The sequence below is a fragment of the Danio rerio genome, chromosome 6 (assembly GCF_049306965.1).
Source record: "Danio rerio strain Tuebingen ecotype United States chromosome 6, GRCz12tu, whole genome shotgun sequence".
Taxonomy (NCBI): Eukaryota; Metazoa; Chordata; class Actinopteri; order Cypriniformes; family Danionidae; genus Danio; species Danio rerio.
Genome location: NC_133181.1, coordinates 29,764,881 through 29,784,594, shown reverse-complemented (window position 1 = coordinate 29,784,594; position 19,714 = coordinate 29,764,881). Strand labels below are relative to the sequence as shown.

Below are 19,714 nucleotides of genomic sequence, written 5' to 3'. Positions count from 1 at the left end.
TCAAATTCTAAATAAGTAAAAAAGCATGATGTGATACAAAATACAATACAAAAATACTATTTTTTAAATGTCTATTGGCATGTGCAATAATTACCTAAAAGGATAGTTCACCCAAAAAGGAAAATTTATAATAATTTATATTCATAATCAACATAATTAACTCCCCCTTTACTTGTTTCAAAGCTTTATGAGTTTGTTTCCTCTGTTAAACACCTAATAAGATATTTATAGTATTTGATATTTCTACTGTGGAAGTGAATAGTTACAGGTTTTTACAGCTTTGTTCATAATATCTTCTTTTGTGTTCAACAAAACAAAGAAACTCATAAATTGTTCGGAACCACTTAAGGGTTAGTAAATAGTGAGTAAATTATAACTTTGGGGTGAACTATCCCCTTTAATTACTCAGTAGTTTAATGAATATCTACAATGCATCAAAGACACCTCAAAATAAACAGGGTGTCCTGCAGGGTCTTAAAAAGTAGTAAAAGTTGATTAATCAATTTAAAGAAAAATTAAGACCTTTAAAAGGTCTTAAATGCTGTTACAAGGTATTCAATTTTGCATATTTTTTTAATTATACAGTTGTATAATAGTTGTATGCTAAAGCTAGGAATTTTGTAATGCTGTGTAACATCAATAAAATCCTGCTATATTTGATGTCACAGTTCATCGTTCACTGCAGTAACCAAGGTAGCACCATTATTTCTGCTGTTCAATAGGCAAAACCTTCTGGAACAACATGTTTAGAAAGTATATGAATAATGTTTTGTTTAGGATTTTTTTTACAATCAGTAATTAGTGAATATATTTTAAATTTTGCCAATGTTACCAGTTCACACCTAAAGTGTTGACGAGGTCTTAAAATGTATGGAAACAGTCTTAAAAATATATTGAATTTTACTCTGATTCCTGTATATACCCTGACAAAGTGTAACCACCATCATTTGCAAGCAAAACATTTCCATTTTTACTGTAGCCCAATGGTTTTAAAAAGTACTATATTTATTTATAATACTATATATTGTTATATGCTATAAACTCGGTGTGAACAGCAGCAGGCCTCATTTGCATCCCAGTGTATAGAATTATAAAACATATTAACTGTATATTTAAAATAAAACATCATACCTCATGAATACATATTAAATTTCAATGAATAAATAGCAAATGGCCATTATTTATAGTCCATCGAATTTACTTATTTAATTTATAAAATTAAACTAAATTGAACTATAAACTATCTAAGTTGAAATGGAGATAATGAGAAACAAGAGGACAATAATAAAGTTGGTTAGGTTGAATCAAAAACTGTACCCATTCCCAAAGTTATGTGCAGACTACATTTAAAGCTACAATCATTTTTTTCTTTTGTAATATTGCTTGGTTCAACCAGACAGTGGTAGGTGGATTAAAATATAAACAGCCTTTAACAAAACAATTGTACATTTTAATAAATGACTTAAGAATACTACATTGTGCTTTTTGACCTTTTTGAAGCTCCACTTTATACAATATGAAAAACAATAGTGTCTTTCTTAACAAGAATTTCTTAAAGAGGAAAGAAAACACAATTCTAAAAGAAACCCTCGTTCACCCACACACCTCTCTCCACTTACCTTAATGTTACATCTTGCGACCTGTACGAGCCACTTCAGTTCCCGTGTGTGACCTGTAGCTGCAGCATCATGGACCGGCGTGGCTCCATTAAGAGCTTTAGTATCGGCTACAAGTCCTGCTTCAGTAGCTAGAAAGCAAAGGCAGTCCAGCTGGCCACAACGTGCTGCATGGTGCATCAGTCCCGCCCCTTGAGCATCCACAATGGCGCCGGTCAGACATCCAGTTTGGGCGAGCTCTCTGAGGCCCCGTAGGTCTCCCTCTCGTGCTGCGGCGATGGCCTTTTGGAGCACCATGTCGGCCTTGGCTCTCTGCACCTGCAATAGCTTCCTTTGACTGGATCCGGAGGCTGCTTCGGGCAACTCAACCTACCCCCCACGGCACACACACTTGCATACACACACACACAGGGGAAGCCGACACCTCACCGTCTGCCAGGTGGCGGGGTAGGGTGAGCGGAGGAGAGGCACAGGTCTGGCCCGGTGAGCTGTAAAGGTAATGAAAGACGTCACAATGCACCAGTGCTCATGATGGCCCAGCCGTGGCCTCTGTGCTCGCTTTACCAACCTGCATATGGTTGCCCTAGCCCCTGGCAGCAGACACCCGGGGTAATGAGAGAACTGGCCTCTGGAGACCTACTAAAACGTGTGCATGCATGTGGCATGTGATTAGAGATTACAGTGAGCCTCATTTTCAACCTGTTAAATATTCATTTCTGTCTGAATGGCCAAGAGTTTGTCTGGAAAGAGGACAAGAAATTAGAACAGGGCCGTTTGGTTGGAGCATATGAACTTTAATGAATTGGAAAGATCAGATCAGCACTCTGAAGTTAAAGAGTGTCCATTTAGCTCTCTTTTAATAATGTTGTGGAAGCTTTGTTGGATTGGTAACAGATACCTCGGCTTCTTTCTGAAAAGGCACGCTCTGTCACATCACAATGTAACAAAGAGTAGCCCGCAAGACGCATAGGGTACACATATTTACAGCATAAATACAGCAATTTATTTCATAAATGGCATTATGACCATAATACTTAGAGGTAGTTCATCCAAAAATGAAAATTCTGTCAAGTTTAATACCCTTTGCTTGTTCTAAACCAGTTTGCATTTTCTGTTCAGCACAAAAGGAGATATTTTGAAGAACGCTGGAGACCAGGGGACCATTCTTTATACCTCGTTTAAATGATCTAAGATGATTTGGCAGATCCTGGATCTTTTGATCTTGATAACTGATCTCTGGCTAATTTGGTTCTTCAAACAAGTTAGCAAATCAGATTTAAAATGTCTGGATAAACTGATCTAAGATCGCTGCATGTGTTGTGAAGGACAGATCTATCAATCCTCGAAATCATGATCTGACATGCAGTAACGTTTCACCTTTGTTGTGGGCAACAGGCTTTAAACTTTCATGTGGCAAGAGTATTTAGCTATTTATTTAGTTTTACTTTTAGAGTGAATTTTCTTTCTTATAATAGCCTCGGTTTCTTAATCGACATAATAACTGGCTGTTAAAATTAATTCTGCATCTAAAAAAGCATTTTGATATTGGTAAAAGTACAGTATCAAAAAAGCATCAAATCACCATCATATTAGCTGTTAAAACATGTGTATAACAGCATCAATTATTATTCTTTAAAAAAAATACAAATATTGTGCATGTCTATTATCATAAACAAATTGTAATAAAACTGGGTCGGCATCCTAAAATAGTATGCGTTGGTATCTAAAAAGTCCAGAACCACCTCGTGACAATTTTTGTACTTTTTTTTCAGAGTGTGGATTCCATAAGTTGTATTTATATATATTTGAAACTTATATTTAACTTATATTTATATTTATTCGTGTCAAATTGTCAATAACCAAATCCAGCTAATTGAGTAATCCACATATGAAGAACAGACCCCAGTAACCTCTGACATCTAATGTAGGAAAAAAAAAAATCCTACAACTATTGTATGAAAGTCAATTGTTATTTTTCTAATGATGAGAATTAAACTTTTGCACAAGACTGAAAAAACACTGTTTCCATCCAATAAGTCCTGATAAGCTGGTGCCAAATATCCAAAAGAAAATGGAATTTGCCGAGACAGGAGAAGCCACTGCGAGTCTTTTTCTTTTATAATAAATTGCTTGCACCTTAGCATACGAAGCTGAAACACAATGAATGTGTGTTGGCTTTTTGAGGCGTGAGGCTGCACTTTGGGATAATAATGCTAAAAAGAGATTTCAGATGTTACGCAATTTGGTTGTTCTGCTAGTTTGTTCATGAATGCCATCTCATGCCCCAGTTCATAAGGAAAAAACTAATTATCATTGCGTTGTATAAACTGGCTAGACTCTCAGAAATAATGGTACAAAATCTGTCACTGGGGTGGAAAGCAACATTTTGGTTCCTTACAGGTATTTAAAGGTACATAATAATACCCAAAAAGGACAAATATGTACCTCACAGCACCTTAAAGATACAACAGTAAACATTGTTTACTGTACAAACAAGGTACAGTACGACAGTGTACATTTTGATAAGCTACCACCACAGTGAAATATTTTGTACCTTTATTTCTGAGACTATGTGTGCCAGTTATAACAAAAATCACATAACTTTTTTGATGCGCACGTTAAAATTTATTCAGTAAAGGTTTCCATTGCAATTTATGCCAAATTTAGATATGAAGTTCATGCTATTCAGTTGTGGCAGTTTCAAACATTCTTCAAAAAACCTTTTGTGTTCAACAGAAAAAAAAATACTTCGACTGTTTTGGTACAGGTGAAAGGTGCTTTCACACTTAGACATTTGTTTCGAAACCTGTCTCGTTTGCCCAGTTAGTGTGGTTCGTTTGGCATATGTGAATTCCGCAATCGTGCTCAAATCAGCACCAAATCAATCGGTCCGAGATCGCCTGAATGAGGGGGTCTCGGCTCGATTGAAACAAAATCTGGAGTGGATTGATTACACTGAAAAAGCAAAACGTTCCAATGAACCAGGCTATATCACAGTGTATCATGGTTGTGTAATAACCATATATGCAGCTACATGAAGAGAGACCTATGTGTAGGGCGGGGTGTCATTCCTACTGGTAAATGTGCATTTCATGTCGAAAACAAAAGTGAAAGCATTTCAAACTAAGTGCTGTTTATATGTTAGAAAAATAGACATAAATTACCATCTGACAATTTTTCCATATTTTAAGCTTTTATAATATATAAATATATAATATATGTATTAGTCCTATTGTTGTGATAATTTCTGCACTGACATCTCGAAACAAAGATTGATCTGCATTATGATCTGACTGCAAATAATGACGTATAATGACGTAATAATGTTTTGAATTCATGGGACTGAAAATTTAGGTCCTGAAACTCTGACCAATGTGAGGTCTCTCACTTGCACGTGACTTGTTTTAACTATTTTGGTCCATTTAGAATCTTTGCCGTGTAAAAGTGAACTGCACCAGGAACAAAAATAAACTAACAATTTTAATTCCTGTTTCGGTACAAAACAATCGACCTACAAGTGTGAAAGTGATGACAGAATTTTCATTTTTGTTTGAACTATCCCTTTAAACACATCCCTAAAAATCCCTTGTAAAAAGGACCCCAACCTGAAATTACATTAACTAAAGCAACAGTCATACACATATAGGGGTGTGCAATAATTGCAAAACTTCTTTTAGTGTGGTTAACTGCTCACTAGAGATTTACATCTTTTGTGCTGTGATTTGGGTATTTCACAGCAGTCACAGAAATGATTGCATTGAGTCATATTTACTGCCTTACAGTGAGCTCAGTTTGCAACTACTGTAGATGCATTTACCAACTTACCAGTTGCATTTAAAAAAAAAGTTAGATTGTGTTGTTTAAATTTAACCAACAATTTGTCCAACTCAAGACATATTAGCAATGACGAGCAATTCTAATTCTGGAAAAAACAACTGTTAAGGTTAACTGTACACTGAATCTGAAATATTTGCATGTTAAAAAACAAGTTCAATCTTTGATCGGAAGTCTCCGTTCAGGATTTGTTCAGGGGAATTTCTGTTATATGACTCCTTTATCACAAGTAAAGTATCAAAATGCCACTGACTACCTGATATAAACTTTGCATTTTGGGATAATTACTCTCCTTGCTCTCCATGCAGTGGATTGGATGAACACAAGATTTCCTCTTTCTTTTTTATATTCCCTGTTTGACTTCTGAATTGTTTTCAGTTTTTTTTTTTCCACAACAGATTAATTAATATGCACTGGTGTGCAAAGTTTCTGTTTTACTATTTTGTTTAGAGATTTACGTAGGAAAAAAAAAAATCTGAAATTCAGTGTGTACAGACCTTTACTAGTTATATTAACTATGGCTTATGATAAAAATGGCTAAATATAAAAGCTTAAATGGCATTTTATATCCCCAAACTCAAATATTTGAGACATTTAAAATGCATTCCAACAAGCAACATGACACATTAAAAGTGTGTGCTCTTAAAATAACAGTTATGAAAATATTATCACAAAAGATACAGACTGCACACCCCTACAAGCAAGCTGTTTTTTTTACATAAGCTAAAGTAAGCAAATTAATTCCCTGCAGTTCCAACATTGTATCCGTATCATATTCTGATGAATAAATAGCTTTTAAATCCATATAGTGCAACCTGGTGATGACCCTGAAACACGAAGCCTAAGCTCATGACACACTATCTCATCTATGTGCAAGGATACAAAATAAAACGTTTAATAAAACATTTTGGTTAGAGTTCAGTATCAATAAATGTATAGATGTGTGCAACATCCACACCTCAGGAAACAAAAGATGCTAGTTCATTCTCTCCAGCTGCTCTACAGTGTCTCGCAGATCCTCTACGACAAGGTCCACATCTTCACGAGACGTACTTCTACCCACACTGATCCTCAGAGCATTGGTGGCCACATCAAATGGAATCCCACAGCTTAGAAGAATATGAGATGGTCTAAGAAATTGAGAGCACATGACAAAATGACCACAAAAAGGATTAAGTAAAACTTCAAACCATCTTGTGAAGAACATCAAGGTTTATTCAAGAAAATACTTAGAGAAAATATGAAATTGAAGGTTTGGTTGTTTTTAAGCCAAATCAACTGTCAAAAACTGTTCACTCAAAGAATGATAACTATAATGATAAAAAAAAAAACTTTAAAGTACAACAAACCATTGTAAACAAACAGTATCAGATCATGAGTTTGCACCTGACATACATAATTAAATTAATTAAATTGGTGGTTTAAAATTCTAGACATTTTCAAAATTAGTTTGAAATCTTCACAAAATGACAAAAAAATAAATAAATATATAACATTTATTGAAGTCCACACATGGTAAACTGCCTGGAACACGCCTGTTTTATAAGGTCACACAGATATTATCAGTGCATGTCAGAGCAAAAGCCAAGCAATGAAGTCCAAGCTAGAATTTTCTGTAGACCTCAGAGAAAGTATTGTCTCTGGGGAAGGGTACCAGACCTATATGAAAGAGTGGCCACACAAAAGCCACTCCCTCTGTAAAAGGTACATGACAGCCCCTCAAGAGTTTGTCAATACCATCCCCATAGTGAAAGATGGCGGGCAGCATCATGAAGCAGGCATGTTTTTAGCAGCAGGAATTGGAATATTAAGAGTAAGATGAACGCAGGAATGTACAGAGACATCCTTGATGAAAACCTGCTCCAGAGCACCTTGGACCTCAGACTGGGTGGGCAGTTCATATTTCAACAAGACAATGACCCTGAGCACACAGAGATTTCAAAAAATGAAAGTGCACCAACGCTCCCCATCCAACCAGATGAAGACAATACTTGAGATGTACTGCAAAGAAGAATGCAAGAAACAGGTGTGCCAAGCTTGTAGACTTACACTCTAGACTCTTGAGGCTGGACTTGGTGTCAAAGGTGCTTCAAAAAAGCATTGAGCAAAGGCTGTGAATATTTATGTACACATAATTTCACATAAAAAACTTTTTTTTTTTTACATTTGCAGATATTTCAAACATTATTATTTTGCATAGTAATTATAGGGTACTGTTTGTAGAGTTTTTAGAAAAAAATTATGAACTTAACACATTTTGGAATAAGGCTGTAACATAAAATATAGAAAAAGTTAAGTGCTGTGAATACGGTGTACTGTACAGTGTCACATTACTCACCACTACAGACAGCCATCGGTGTTCAGGACTATATTTCCTAAGGTTGTTGTTTAAATATAATAATGCTCTAAATATATGCAGACCAATCAGAAGCCACATATATGAATTTTGTTCTTTGTTCTGATTTTTGGCTCTAGTAGAGGTAACAGTTGATGTTTTTTGGAATAACCAAGTACCATAGCTTCATCTAAAAATCTTCTTCATTGTTCTACTGAAAAAAGGACTTAGAATGATATACTGAGCATAACCGTCAACATTGGGATGTGAACATGAGGGATATGCCCACCATAACCACCTCTGAAATCTGACCCCGATCTGTTCCGGGACCTCACAAATAACAAATTAGGCACTGCACACATATAACGTTAAAATAAATGCATTTGATGGCTTATCTAACTTTCTATGCTTATTTAGATCAAAATTTGTTGTCTTTGAAAAAAAAAAACACCAAGACACCCAAAACCCAGACTTTCGCTCCACTTCAAAACATGTGTACAAAATTTGTTTGGGAAACGTCTGCTTGTGTTGAGGATAGCATGGGAGGGGTGTCGGCACCTGAATTAAAAAGGAAGGGAATCGCGATGTTTTTATATTTATTTCAAAGTGTTTTCCTGCCTAAATAAAATAAAAGCACAGAACAGACTCACATTTAAAAGCAAGGGGTGTCCACTGATGGTTCGGCGGTATGGGTTGCGTATAGGGAAGATCAGCTCTTTAAAGTTTATAGCCACACTTTCAAAGAAGGATTGAAAATATGGGAGAAATACAGGAAAATATCTTTACAGGAGGATAAAGAGATAGACTGAAAAATACGGCAGAATGCTGAGAAAAATGGGAGGGTTGACAATTGGGAGTAAATAAAAGGCTTTTTATATTTTTCAATTCTGGTTGAACTTTACATTCAATAGTTTATCCTGTCAATTGCAAAATTACTAAAACTACATTTGTAGAAGCAGTTATAACCTGTCTTATATAATTTAAACCTAATTCATCTGGATTGCCTTTTTGATTTCAACACTTAAATATATCTTTTAGTGGTGCAAAAAGCATTAGATTTGATAAAACTGGTAAAAATTCATACCTGTCTTTCATACCAAAACCAAATGCTTTTGACCTCATTTTGACACAGTAAATACAGATGACTTACTGATCTCCTCTGTCTGAGTGGCAGGCGGCACCCACACTGGCCAACAACCTCCTACAGGTGGACAGCACTCTGCGCCCTACGGCAGGGGGGAACGGTCACATCAATTATGCACTGGAGTTTTACAAATCTACAGGGTCAAGACCTGACCTACTTCTGTCCAACATGTGAGAGAGAAAGAAAATGTAAATATGTGCACTATATATTTGGGTTTGCAATGTACACTCAGGATGTACAAATATATTCCATTCACAAACAGTCAAAGATAGATTGCAATACTGTAAAATGTATAGATATATACACTAGATATCGCATACTCTGAGAATGCGTCAATATCGCTGCCACATTTGTACAGTGCTCCCAGGACAAAAGTCATTTAACCGCACTAGTCAAGAAAAAAGACAATCTGAAGATGCTGAACTTTTGCGATGTGTACAGGTGTAACGAGCACATAAAGAAAACAAGGATAAAGGCAAAACATTTCGTGGGTAAGATTTCATTGTTTATCATTTTTATGTTACGAACTTGTGCTAAACATGTAACATTATTGATGATAATATAGTCACTTACTGCACTGACCATAAGGCAAAGTAGTTCCAACATCCACTTAATTCTAGCCTTAAGCTAGTTTTGTTGAATAAAATCAGCAAACAATGTAATTAAAATATGACAAGATGCTGCGGTGCTAGAAACTTGTATTAATGTCAACTAAGTGAAGTAACGGCTAGTTTTCGAAGAAACTTATACAGGTGCCTGATAACTGCCTGTGCCTCAATGTCCATACCATCCACCCTAAATTATTGAATATTACAAATGTTATACCATTTTTTCAGAAAGGTGGATGTGCACACTGAGACACAGGAGTGTCGATGGTTCACATAACAGAGATTCATTCACAAATGAATCACTCCCTCCGTTAGCATTAGAAGTGAAAGCAAGAAAGGGTGTGTGTTTCAGGACATAGATTACAGCAAATTTGACAGGGAGGGTGGATAGTACATTTCCATGCACACAAACACTCGCTCTTTGTCAGGAATGCCCGTGTGGTCACTTATCCATCCATGTAGAAAAATTATGTAAAATTATCATTTTTGTAATTAAAAAAATATATTGCATAATGACCACAGGGAAAGCTCCTGATCATAGATATATGCATATATGTGTATATCTCTGGCTCTGGATGGCCACAGTCCTCCACCGCACCTTGGTCTTGCATTCATTTCAAAGGAGCCCTACCCTGTACTAAAATGGCAGCTCTATTGATGCATTTCTTTCAATAGACAACAACAGGGTAGGCGACATCTACTGTAAAGATCTATGCTAATAGACAACAACAGCGTAGGCAACATCTAATGTAGATATCTATGCCCATAGACAACAACAGCGTATGTGACATCTAATGTAAATATCTATGTGGAAAACTGACACCCACTCACCTTGAAGTCCCCTTCCCAAAATGGATAAATTGCATGTGTTGGGCAAATTGTTTGAACCAGGAAAATGGCTGTTAAAATGAATCTTATCTTTTCCAAAGACAGCCTAGAAGTTGAAAATGGAAAATTAAAAAAAAAATTATTACAACTAGCTAGGCTAAATTATTGTCAGCTGAAATGTTTGCTAAAATAAGGCAGAAACCAGACTTACAAGTAGCTTCTGCTCTAGATAACATCTAATTTCCAAGAAATGGGTTTCATATTCAGCCAGATTTAAGCTCACCAATTCTGCAGCCTAAAAAAAAAATAATTACTTAAAACTATTTTGAATGTACAAACACTGCTAATGTATAAATGAATCATTTTACTATTAAACATCTTTTATAGAATATAAAACAATGCAAATGTCATCCATTAATAGATGTTTTTACCTTTCCCAGACCTGCTATCATTGCGGTGTTCTCAGTTCTGAGACATACAGAAAAAACAAGAGTATTAATTTCAGAGTCAGTATCATACTCATTTTAATTCTGCTCTTAATTATTCATCAACTCATACATGAAACCTTGTCACAATAAGCCATGTCATACCCTGGTCTAAAGTTGCGTTCTTGTCCTCCTCCAAAGAACATAGGGTAAACTGGGGTGCTTTTTCCAGGATCATTCACAAACAAAGCACCGGTTCGAGGGCCATAAAACTGGAACACACAATCAACAGGATTGTGATCTCTAATTTTCTTCACTTGGAGAGAGAGTTGATATATCAACAGCTTCTCCTATTACTTACCTTGTGGCCTACGATGGTAAGGTAGTCTACTCCCAGCTCATGTGCATCCACTCGTATCTTTCCGATGGCCTGGGCTGCATCCGTGTGCAGGAGGATTCTGGGAGCTGATGCCGCCCTTTGTTTGTTTACTTCATTGACTCTCTGACAAATGTCCTTAATTGGCTGTTGAAAGTAGAATCTTGTTGATTATTTTGAGTGCCAAATCGTAGTAGAAAAAAAAAACTATTTCATTAGCAGAGCAAAAAATAACTTGCTAAAATGTGTCTACAATGTCGATTTCTCTTAATTAACATCACCTTTTTAAACGACTGCAATGACTCTTAAAAGTCTGGGCTCTGATCTGGATCCAGACCCAGACAGAATTGATCTGAAACAACCTCCATTTCCTTTAAGTGTGTGTGTGTGTGATTGATTAAAAGTGTGGATTTTGTATGATGATAAATGAATATAAGTATTTTTAGTTTTTAATGTCTCTTCAGCGATGGTCCAAAATGAAAGCTAAGGTGAGATTTTAAATTTTCCTGTATGATGTTGCTGTGATGGTTGATGATATTTGTTACAATCAAGCTTGGTGATGGTCATCTTCATCACAGTGAGCATTTGGATGAGTATGACAGTTTCCAGGATGATTTTTTTTCAAAGATGACAAATACCTTTGCTCTAATCCAGGACAAAACTGTTTGCAGAGTTCCCACACTTTCACTAATAGCAGATTCAAGGTCCTTCAAGAACTTTTTGAAAAACTATTAGTTTTAAATCAAACCCCTTTGTAATTTATACTCCCACACATCTCTCCAAGAAAATCCTTACTGTATCTAACATTTCACTTACATTTAATATATACGTTGAAAATGTCTGGGTAATTTTGTAAAACTGACCATTAAAAAGTCATGTTTTTCAAGAACTTTAATAAAAATTTGTTAAATTCAATACTAGTAATATTCAAATGTGGTCTCTGAAATATTGATAAAATAAGTAATTTTATCAATAAAATTAATCCAAAAAAGTAATCCAAGAACTTAATATATACATAAATGTGTAAACATTTTAAATGCATTTATGTAAGATGCAAATGTGTGAAAATTTGGCATTTATTTTTTGCTTTTTACCTTTGAATTTACGAATTGTGTTTTGAATTTACAATTTGTGTTTTAAATGTATGAATTGGAGTTGTGGATTTATGAACTTTGTTTTGAATTTATGAATTGTGTTTTAAATTTATTAATTGTGTTTTATATTTATGAATTGGAGTTGTGAATTTATGAATTGTGTTTTGAATTTATGAATCGTGTTTTAAATTTGCAAATTGGAGTTGTGGATTTTTCGAATTGTGTTCTGAATTTATTAATTGGAGTTGTGGATTTATGAATTATGCTTTGAATTTACAAATTAGAGTTGTGGATTTATGGATAATGTTTTTAATTTGCAAATTGCAGTTGTGGATTTATAAACTGGAGTTGTGGATATATGAATTGTGTTTTGAATTTATGTATTGTGTTGTGAATTTACGAATTGAAGTAGTGGATTTATGAATTGTGTCTTAAATGAGTTATGGATTTATGAATTGTGTTTTAAATGAGTTATGGATTTATGAATTGTGTTTTAAATGAGTTGTGGATTTATGAATTGTGTTTTAAATGAGTTGTGGATTCATGAATTGTGTTTTAAATGAGTTATGGATTTATGAATTGTGTTTTAAATGAGTTATGGATTTATGAATTGTGTCTTAAATGAGTTATGGATTTATGAATTGTGTTTTAAATGAGTTGTGGATTTATGAATTGTGTTTTAAATGAGTTGTGGATTTATGAATTGTGTTTTAAATGAGTTATGGATTCATGAATTGTGTTTTAAATTAGTTGTGGATTTATGAATTGTGTTTTAAATGAGTTATGGATTTATGAATTGTGTTTTAAATGAGTTATGGATTTATGAATTGTGTCTTAAATGAGTTATGGATTTATGAATTGTGTTTTAAATGAGTTGTGGATTTATGAATTGTGTTTTAAATGAGTTGTGGATTTATGAATTGTGTTTTAAATGAGTTATGGATTTATGAATTGTGTCTTAAATGAGTTGTGGATTTATGAATTGTGTTTTAAATGAGTTATGGATTTATAAATTGTGTCTTAAATGACTTGTGGATTCATGAATTGTGTTTTAAATGAGTTATGGATTTATGAATTGTGTCTTAAATGAGTTGTGGATTTATGAATTGTGTTTTAAATGAGTTATGGATTTATGAATTGTGTCTTAAATGAGTTGTGGATTTATGAATTGTGTTTTAAATGAGTTGTGGATTTATGAATTGTGTTTTAAATGAGTTATGGATTTATGAATTGTGTCTTAAATGAGTTATGGATTTATGAATTGTGTTTTAAATGAGTTGTGGATTCATGAATTGCGTTTTAAATGAGTTATGGATTTATGAATTGTGTCTTAAATGAGTTATGGATTTATGAATTGCGTTTTAAATGAGTTGTGGATTTATGAATTGTGTCTTAAATGAGTTATGGATTTATGAATTGTGTCTTAAATGGCTTGTGGATTTATGAATTGTGTTTTAAATGAGTTATGGATTTATGAATTGTGTCTTAAATGAGTTGTGGATTTATGAATTGTGTTTTAAATGAGTTATGGATTTATGAATTGTGTCTTAAATGAGTTGTGGATTTATGAATTGTGTTTTAAATGAGTTGTGGATTTATGAATTGTGTTTTAAATGAGTTATGGATTTATGAATTGTGTCTTAAATGAGTTATGGATTTATGAATTGTGTTTTAAATGAGTTGTGGATTCATGAATTGCGTTTTAAATGAGTTATGGATTTATGAATTGCGTTTTAAATGAGTTGTGGATTTATGAATTGTGTCTTAAATGAGTTGTGGATTTATGAATTGTGTTTTAAATGAGTTGTGGATTTATGAATTGTGTTTTAAATGAGTTATGGATTTATGAATTGTGTCTTAAATGAGTTATGGATTTATGAATTGTGTTTTAAATGAGTTGTGGATTCATGAATTGCGTTTTAAATGAGTTATGGATTTATGAATTGTGTCTTAAATGAGTTGTGGATTCATGAATTGCGTTTTAAATGAGTTGTGGATTTATGAATTGTGTCTTAAATGAGTTGTGGATTTATGAATTGTGTTTTAAATGAGTTGTGGATTTGTGTCTTAAATGAGTTGTGGATTCATGAATTGTGTTTTGAATTTACAAATTGGAGTTGTGGATTTATGAATTGTATTGTGCATTTATGAATTTTATGAAAGCAAATGTGTTATTATTGAGACTGATCTGTCGCCATAGTTTCAAGGCCTTGAAACTATGATGTCTGAAATGTAAATACTTTTAAAAAAATAATATATTTTAATGTGTTGTTGTTGTTGATTTGTTATGCATGTTTATTTAAAAACAGTTTTGTTATAACCAACCTATCTGGAACTTTGACAGTGATGAAAATTCTGATATGGACTCATGACTCTGAGAAACCATGAAATATTGTATAAAAGCAATTTCACACTTGCAATTAATCTTTGTTCCAAACACATGAATGTGACATTAACTATAAAGTGGTTTGATACATTATTTAAACTCTTATCATATTTACAACAAGCTCACCATAATAATCCCCGTCTCATTATTGGCCAGCATGATTGACACCAAACAGGTGGTTGGACGAATTGCTGCAATGACGTCCTCCACCTCCACCCGTGCTGTCACCTTGGAAACGGGCACAAATGTGACATCTACAACAAGAATCCAAACAGCTCCAATCAGACCACCAACACTTTTGCTTTCATTCAAACGGTATCAAAGGGATAGTTCAACCAAAAATGAAAAATCTGTCATCATTTACTTAATTTAAACCTGTTTGAGTTTCTTTTATCTGTTAAACACATATCTGATACTGAACAATGTTGGAAAAAAATAGCCATTGACTTCAATTGTATCTTTTCTTCCTACTTTGGAAAGATGGCTTGTTTTGATTGTTTTGTATTCAACAAAAGAAAGAAACGTATGAAAGATAGTAAATGGAGAGAAAATTTTCAATCTCCAGAACAATCCCTTTAACACAAATAGCAACATAATTGAATGCACAATTCCTCTATATAGTAGTAACCTAAAGCTAAATCTTCAAAAAACAAAACAATGACTGCATCCAAAACGTATACTTCTATTCAATATAATAAGCAGAAATCAATATGCGAAGAGCCAATTTGTATGCCCAAATTCACAGTAAACAGAACACAAAAAGTGCACCGGTTATTTATTATATCTGGAGAGATTTTGGGGTATGCGTATGATAGACATTTTGCTAGGTCAAAGAAGAGGATTTGTGATTGGCAGTGAAGCAACTTAACTGACACTAGTAGATCACATGGTTATGAAAATATGGTGAATGCAGTACATCCAGATTACACTCATTCTTTATAGAAGAACCCTTTTTTCTGGAATAATTAATTAACAAAATAAGTACCTGCACTAGAGGTATAGAGTATACATTTTTTGGACACAACCAAACTTTTATACAGTGAACCCAGTCCTGCTGACCTGCTTTGCCCTCTTTTAACAAGTTTTCAGCTGTGAGTTTGATGGAGTCGTGCTCCACGTTGGAGATGATGACATGAGGTAGAGAGCCTCTTCCATTTGTTTGCTTGCTTGAGGTGCTTCCCTCTGCTGAAATCATGCTCTTCTTGAAGTGCTCAACCGCTGTGTGAAACACCAGATTATTGGCCTGAAAGTTCAGAAACAGAGAGCTAAATAAAGTTTAAGTGGCATTCCATAAAGGCCCCTTTACATAACTCAATTATGTAAATCCAATGCACCTCTCAACATAAGTGTAATGCTCCATTTGGACTACTGCTTGAAGGGTAAAGCTGGGCCTAAACTCTGCACTTTTTAATAGTACTTACAACTGTAGTTTGTTAGACTTTACAAATATGATCCCCATGTCACTGTAAGATTAGAGTTGCTGTAATATCAGACTATATGACAATCGTCAAAATTGACACGCAGTAAGACTCATCAAGAAACAACCTTTCTCTTTTGTTTAGTCTATTACTGTATTTCAAGTATAATAAATCTAGCAGTTTTTGCTAGATTATTGTTTTTTTTTTTTTTTTTATTGGGTTAATGTTTGTGAATACACACAGATGAAAGAAATACAGGAAAACTGTATGGACTGATCTTTGTTTTATGCTGATCTGTGAGCAACAGCATCTGTTTTGTCAGAGGAGGCATTACAATACTCTATATTAGGGGTCAAAATGACATGTAAATAGCTTGTATTTAAATATTCTGTTTCACATTAAGCAATGTTTTAAAGGAAATAAGCCTTATCTTGGCATTCAATATGACATATAAAACTGAAAAGAATGTTTTGACACTGTTAAAAACATAATACTTGCGCTCAGGTTTGAGTGTGGTGAAGCACGATTTCATAAATGTGATAAAGCAATGAAAATCAAGCTAAAACTATCCATGGTATGCAACATGTTCTTTTTTTTCACTGACAGCCACAATTCGGAATCTCTGGGAGTTTTCCACTTGTAACTTTAACATTGTGTGTTTGCATTCATGTGCTTTCAATTCATAAATATCTGTCTGTCATGACCTGAACCCACCATAACTCTGCAGGTCAGTGGCTCTCCAGGAACAGGTTTGGACGCTCCTGTTTTATTGCTGCCTTCACATGCTATAGAAAGGAATTATTGCAAATATAAGTTTCCCAGTCTTTAATCGGATGTTAACGACTTCTTAAAACATATTTACTACTGGGAAACTTTTAATACCCAAGTTGGGTGTGCCATGAACTTTAAACATGACATACAGGAGAACGATTGCTGCTGTGACTGCTTTTACTTTTCTCAGAAACAAGTAATGTACATAGCCTTGTCATTAAAGTAGAGCATAATAATCTTTTATGTTTCATAAATGTTTATTTGGCTAAACATTCTTAAATGTCAATAAACTGACTGCCTTACACAGGGAATATTTATATAGTTATCAACAAATGGGATGCTCTATTTTATCTTTTACAACAACAAAAAACAAGCTCATTTTCATGACTCACCTCAGTTCCTCCTGAAGTAAAAATAATGTCTGCTGCTTTTCCACCGACCATCCTAGCAATGGCATCTCTCGAATGGTAGATGATGTCTCTGGCTTTCAAACCTAATCAGAGATCAGTGGAAAACTATTTTAAATATTGTTTAAGGGATAGATTACCCCAATTTTACCCTCCTTACACTGGCTGCCTGTTAAATTTCGTATTGAATTTAAAATATTACTTCTCACCTATAAAGCTCTAAATAATCTAGCTCCTGTTTATCTAACCAACCTTCTGTCTCGCTACGAACCAACTCGCTCCTTAAGATCTCAAAATTCAGGGCTTCTGGTAGTACCTAGAATAGCAAAATCAAGTAAAGGAGGTCGAGCCTTCTCTTTCATGGCTCCTACACTCTGGAATAGCCTTCCTGGTAATGTCCGAGGCTAAGACACACTCTCCCAGTTCAAAACTAGATTAAAGACCTATCTGTTTAGTAAAGCATACACTCAATGCATCACCTAGCGGGTTCCACACTGGCTTCTGCATCTTGCTTATATACACTATGAACAGCAGCTACGCTAATTATTCTCTTTATTCTCTATTTTCACCTGGGGATACTCATCCCGAGGTCCTCAGATTAGGCGGAGTCACTGATTGGATCCAAGACCAGCGACGTGATGATCCCAAGGATTCCATATCCGGGACCAGGCCATATCCTGAGCTGCTGCTGCGCTGATGGTCGTGGGGAGTGGAGAACATGTGTCTGATTCCAGCGACGCTCCAGGGACAGACGAGTCTTCGCTGAGGCCATCTTCCAGCATAAACCACGGCGAATGAAGTTCTGCACAAGACTTTTGGCCAGCGGAGAAATTAAAATGGTCGTGCCCAACTGAGTCTGGTTCTCTCAAGGTTTTTTTTCTTCACTCCCATCAGGTGAAGTTTTTTTTCCCTCTCCGCTGTCGCCACTGCCTCGCATGGTTCAGGATTGGTAGAGCTACGCATCGATGAATTTGCTCTTCAGTGTTTGAACTCTCAGTAATGATTAAATCACACTGAACTGAGCTAAACTGAACTGAACTGAACTTAAACACTAAAACCTGAACCACACTGTTCCAGTTACTGAACCACACTGTTCCAGTTACTATGACCATTTATGTGAAGCTGCTTTGACACAATCTACATTGTAAAAGCGCTATACAAATAAAGCTGAATTGAATTGAATTACCCCTCCACTCTAATCTTTGATCAATGCGAGGGGGAACAAATCCCATTTATTTTTCGGGGATTATTTAAATGTGAATAACGTTGTACAGCTTCATACCTGGAAGGTAGTTACTGCTGGGATTTCCCCACGCATCCATTAAAGCATCAGTAACAACCCTGATCACCTCTGGATCGGCTGGTGTGGTGGCGTTGTAATCCATATATATTCTGCAGCAAAACAGTTATTCGATTAATTGCATTCTGAAACATGTGGAAGATCATATTTGGATGACTTCATGTTCAGAATAGGACTGTATTGGCATATTCATTACCTATCTGGTCCATCAGCCACAGCATGATGATCCAGGTGAGAATCCCAGTGATGTAATGAGGGGAAATTATGACTCAAGGTTATAGGTGGGTCAAACTTTTCAGCCATGATCTGGATTACACTGATAAAAAAGGGCAAAATATTGTACATGAGTCTAAACACATTCAGGGAAATATTAAATCATTTTACAAAGCATATTTAAAGGGACAATTCTCAAAGAAATTAAAATTCTGTCATGGTATACCCACCCTCCCCTTTTTACAAAAATCTTTATAAGTTTCCTTCTTGTGTATAATACAATGTAGGATATTTAGTGCAATGTTGGAAACCCATAGCAATCGACGTCCATTCCTTACTATGGATGTCAGAGCCCACAAGTTTATAAAAATTCTTCTGAACACCTTCATTTTTTGTTCAACAGAACGAAAGAAAAACTCATAAAGGTTTGAAATGGGAGAACGTTTTAATGTTTATGTTAACCTTGGCTTCAAAGTTAAACCATAACGGAATAATGCAGTCTGTAAGGTTTGCTGGGTCACACATATAATTATGTCTTGATTTAAGCCAGCCACTGCTATAACTATAAGCTTTTAAAATTCTATGTACTTTATTAAAATCTCTAACTTTGATTCATGCATGTGATTCACTGAGCGTGGAGACTTGTTCTGTTGTCTAACATTATGCGAGCAAACCCCGACAAGCAAAATGGCCTTTACAGTCGCTTTACAGTTAGCTGAGATAACTAACTTTAGTGATAAACCTATATAATTTTACTGCTAGTTTACTGACCTTTCTTACTCTTTTAGCGTATGTCTGTCCTGTCAATGATTCACAGTTGCACGGCAGCACGCCATACTGTGAACCGGAAACGCACGACTAAAACAAACCCCTCCTCTTTTCACACTGTCCCACTTTCTTTTTACTATAGCGAAGGCTTGCCTCGTGAATTATTAATCAGATCGCGGTGACGTTGCTTG

General features: G+C 35.0%; 2 protein-coding genes across 8 annotated transcripts in view; both read right to left on the bottom strand.

The window, feature by feature from the left end:
* Positions 1–4,783, bottom strand: part of espnla (espin like a) — a 48,820-nt gene extending 44,037 nt beyond the window's left edge. The window contains exons 1-2 of the mRNA XM_073954139.1: positions 2,185–4,783; positions 1,620–2,104 (exon numbers count right to left, since the gene is read on the bottom strand). Coding sequence (XP_073810240.1) covers positions 1,620–1,913 — 294 coding nt within the window. The 5' untranslated portion in view covers positions 1,914–2,104; positions 2,185–4,783. The remainder of the gene's footprint in view (positions 1–1,619; positions 2,105–2,184) is intronic.
* Positions 4,784–5,014: 231 nt separating this feature from the next.
* On the bottom strand, positions 5,015–19,609 carry scly (selenocysteine lyase). 7 transcript variants are annotated; one of them, XM_073953044.1, is made up of 14 exons: positions 19,527–19,609; positions 18,739–18,858; positions 18,525–18,634; positions 17,228–17,328; positions 15,706–15,889; positions 14,773–14,900; positions 11,152–11,313; positions 10,956–11,062; positions 10,797–10,833; positions 10,577–10,660; positions 10,369–10,471; positions 8,936–9,011; positions 8,436–8,520; positions 7,598–8,343 (listed from the first exon to the last, which is right to left on the bottom strand). In XM_073953044.1, exons 2-14 carry the CDS (start codon positions 18,843–18,845, stop codon positions 8,131–8,133), a joined length of 1,497 nt encoding a protein of 498 aa, XP_073809145.1. In that variant the 5' UTR covers positions 18,846–18,858; positions 19,527–19,609; the 3' UTR covers positions 7,598–8,130. The 7 variants fall into 7 exon arrangements, with proteins under 7 accessions (XP_073809148.1, XP_021332563.1, NP_001103853.1 ...); XM_073953046.1 differs by having other exon boundaries at positions 14,773–14,874; XM_073953045.1 differs by having other exon boundaries at positions 19,536–19,609.
* Between the last annotated feature and the right edge of the window lie 105 nt (positions 19,610–19,714).

Bases quoted from the DNA above. Each gene is read 5' to 3' on its own strand.
- scly (XM_073953044.1), bottom strand. From the start codon at position 18,845: ATGGCTGAAAAGTTTGACCCACCTATAACCTTGAGTCATAATTTCCCC. The intron at 11,063-11,151 runs GTAAGTAATAGG...TGTGTGTTCCAG, and splicing joins TTACCATCGTAGGCCACAAG to TTTTATGGCCCTCGAACCGG. The intron at 10,472-10,576 runs GTAAGTCTGGTT...TTCAACTTCTAG, and splicing joins ATCTAGAGCAGAAGCTACTT to GCTGTCTTTGGAAAAGATAA.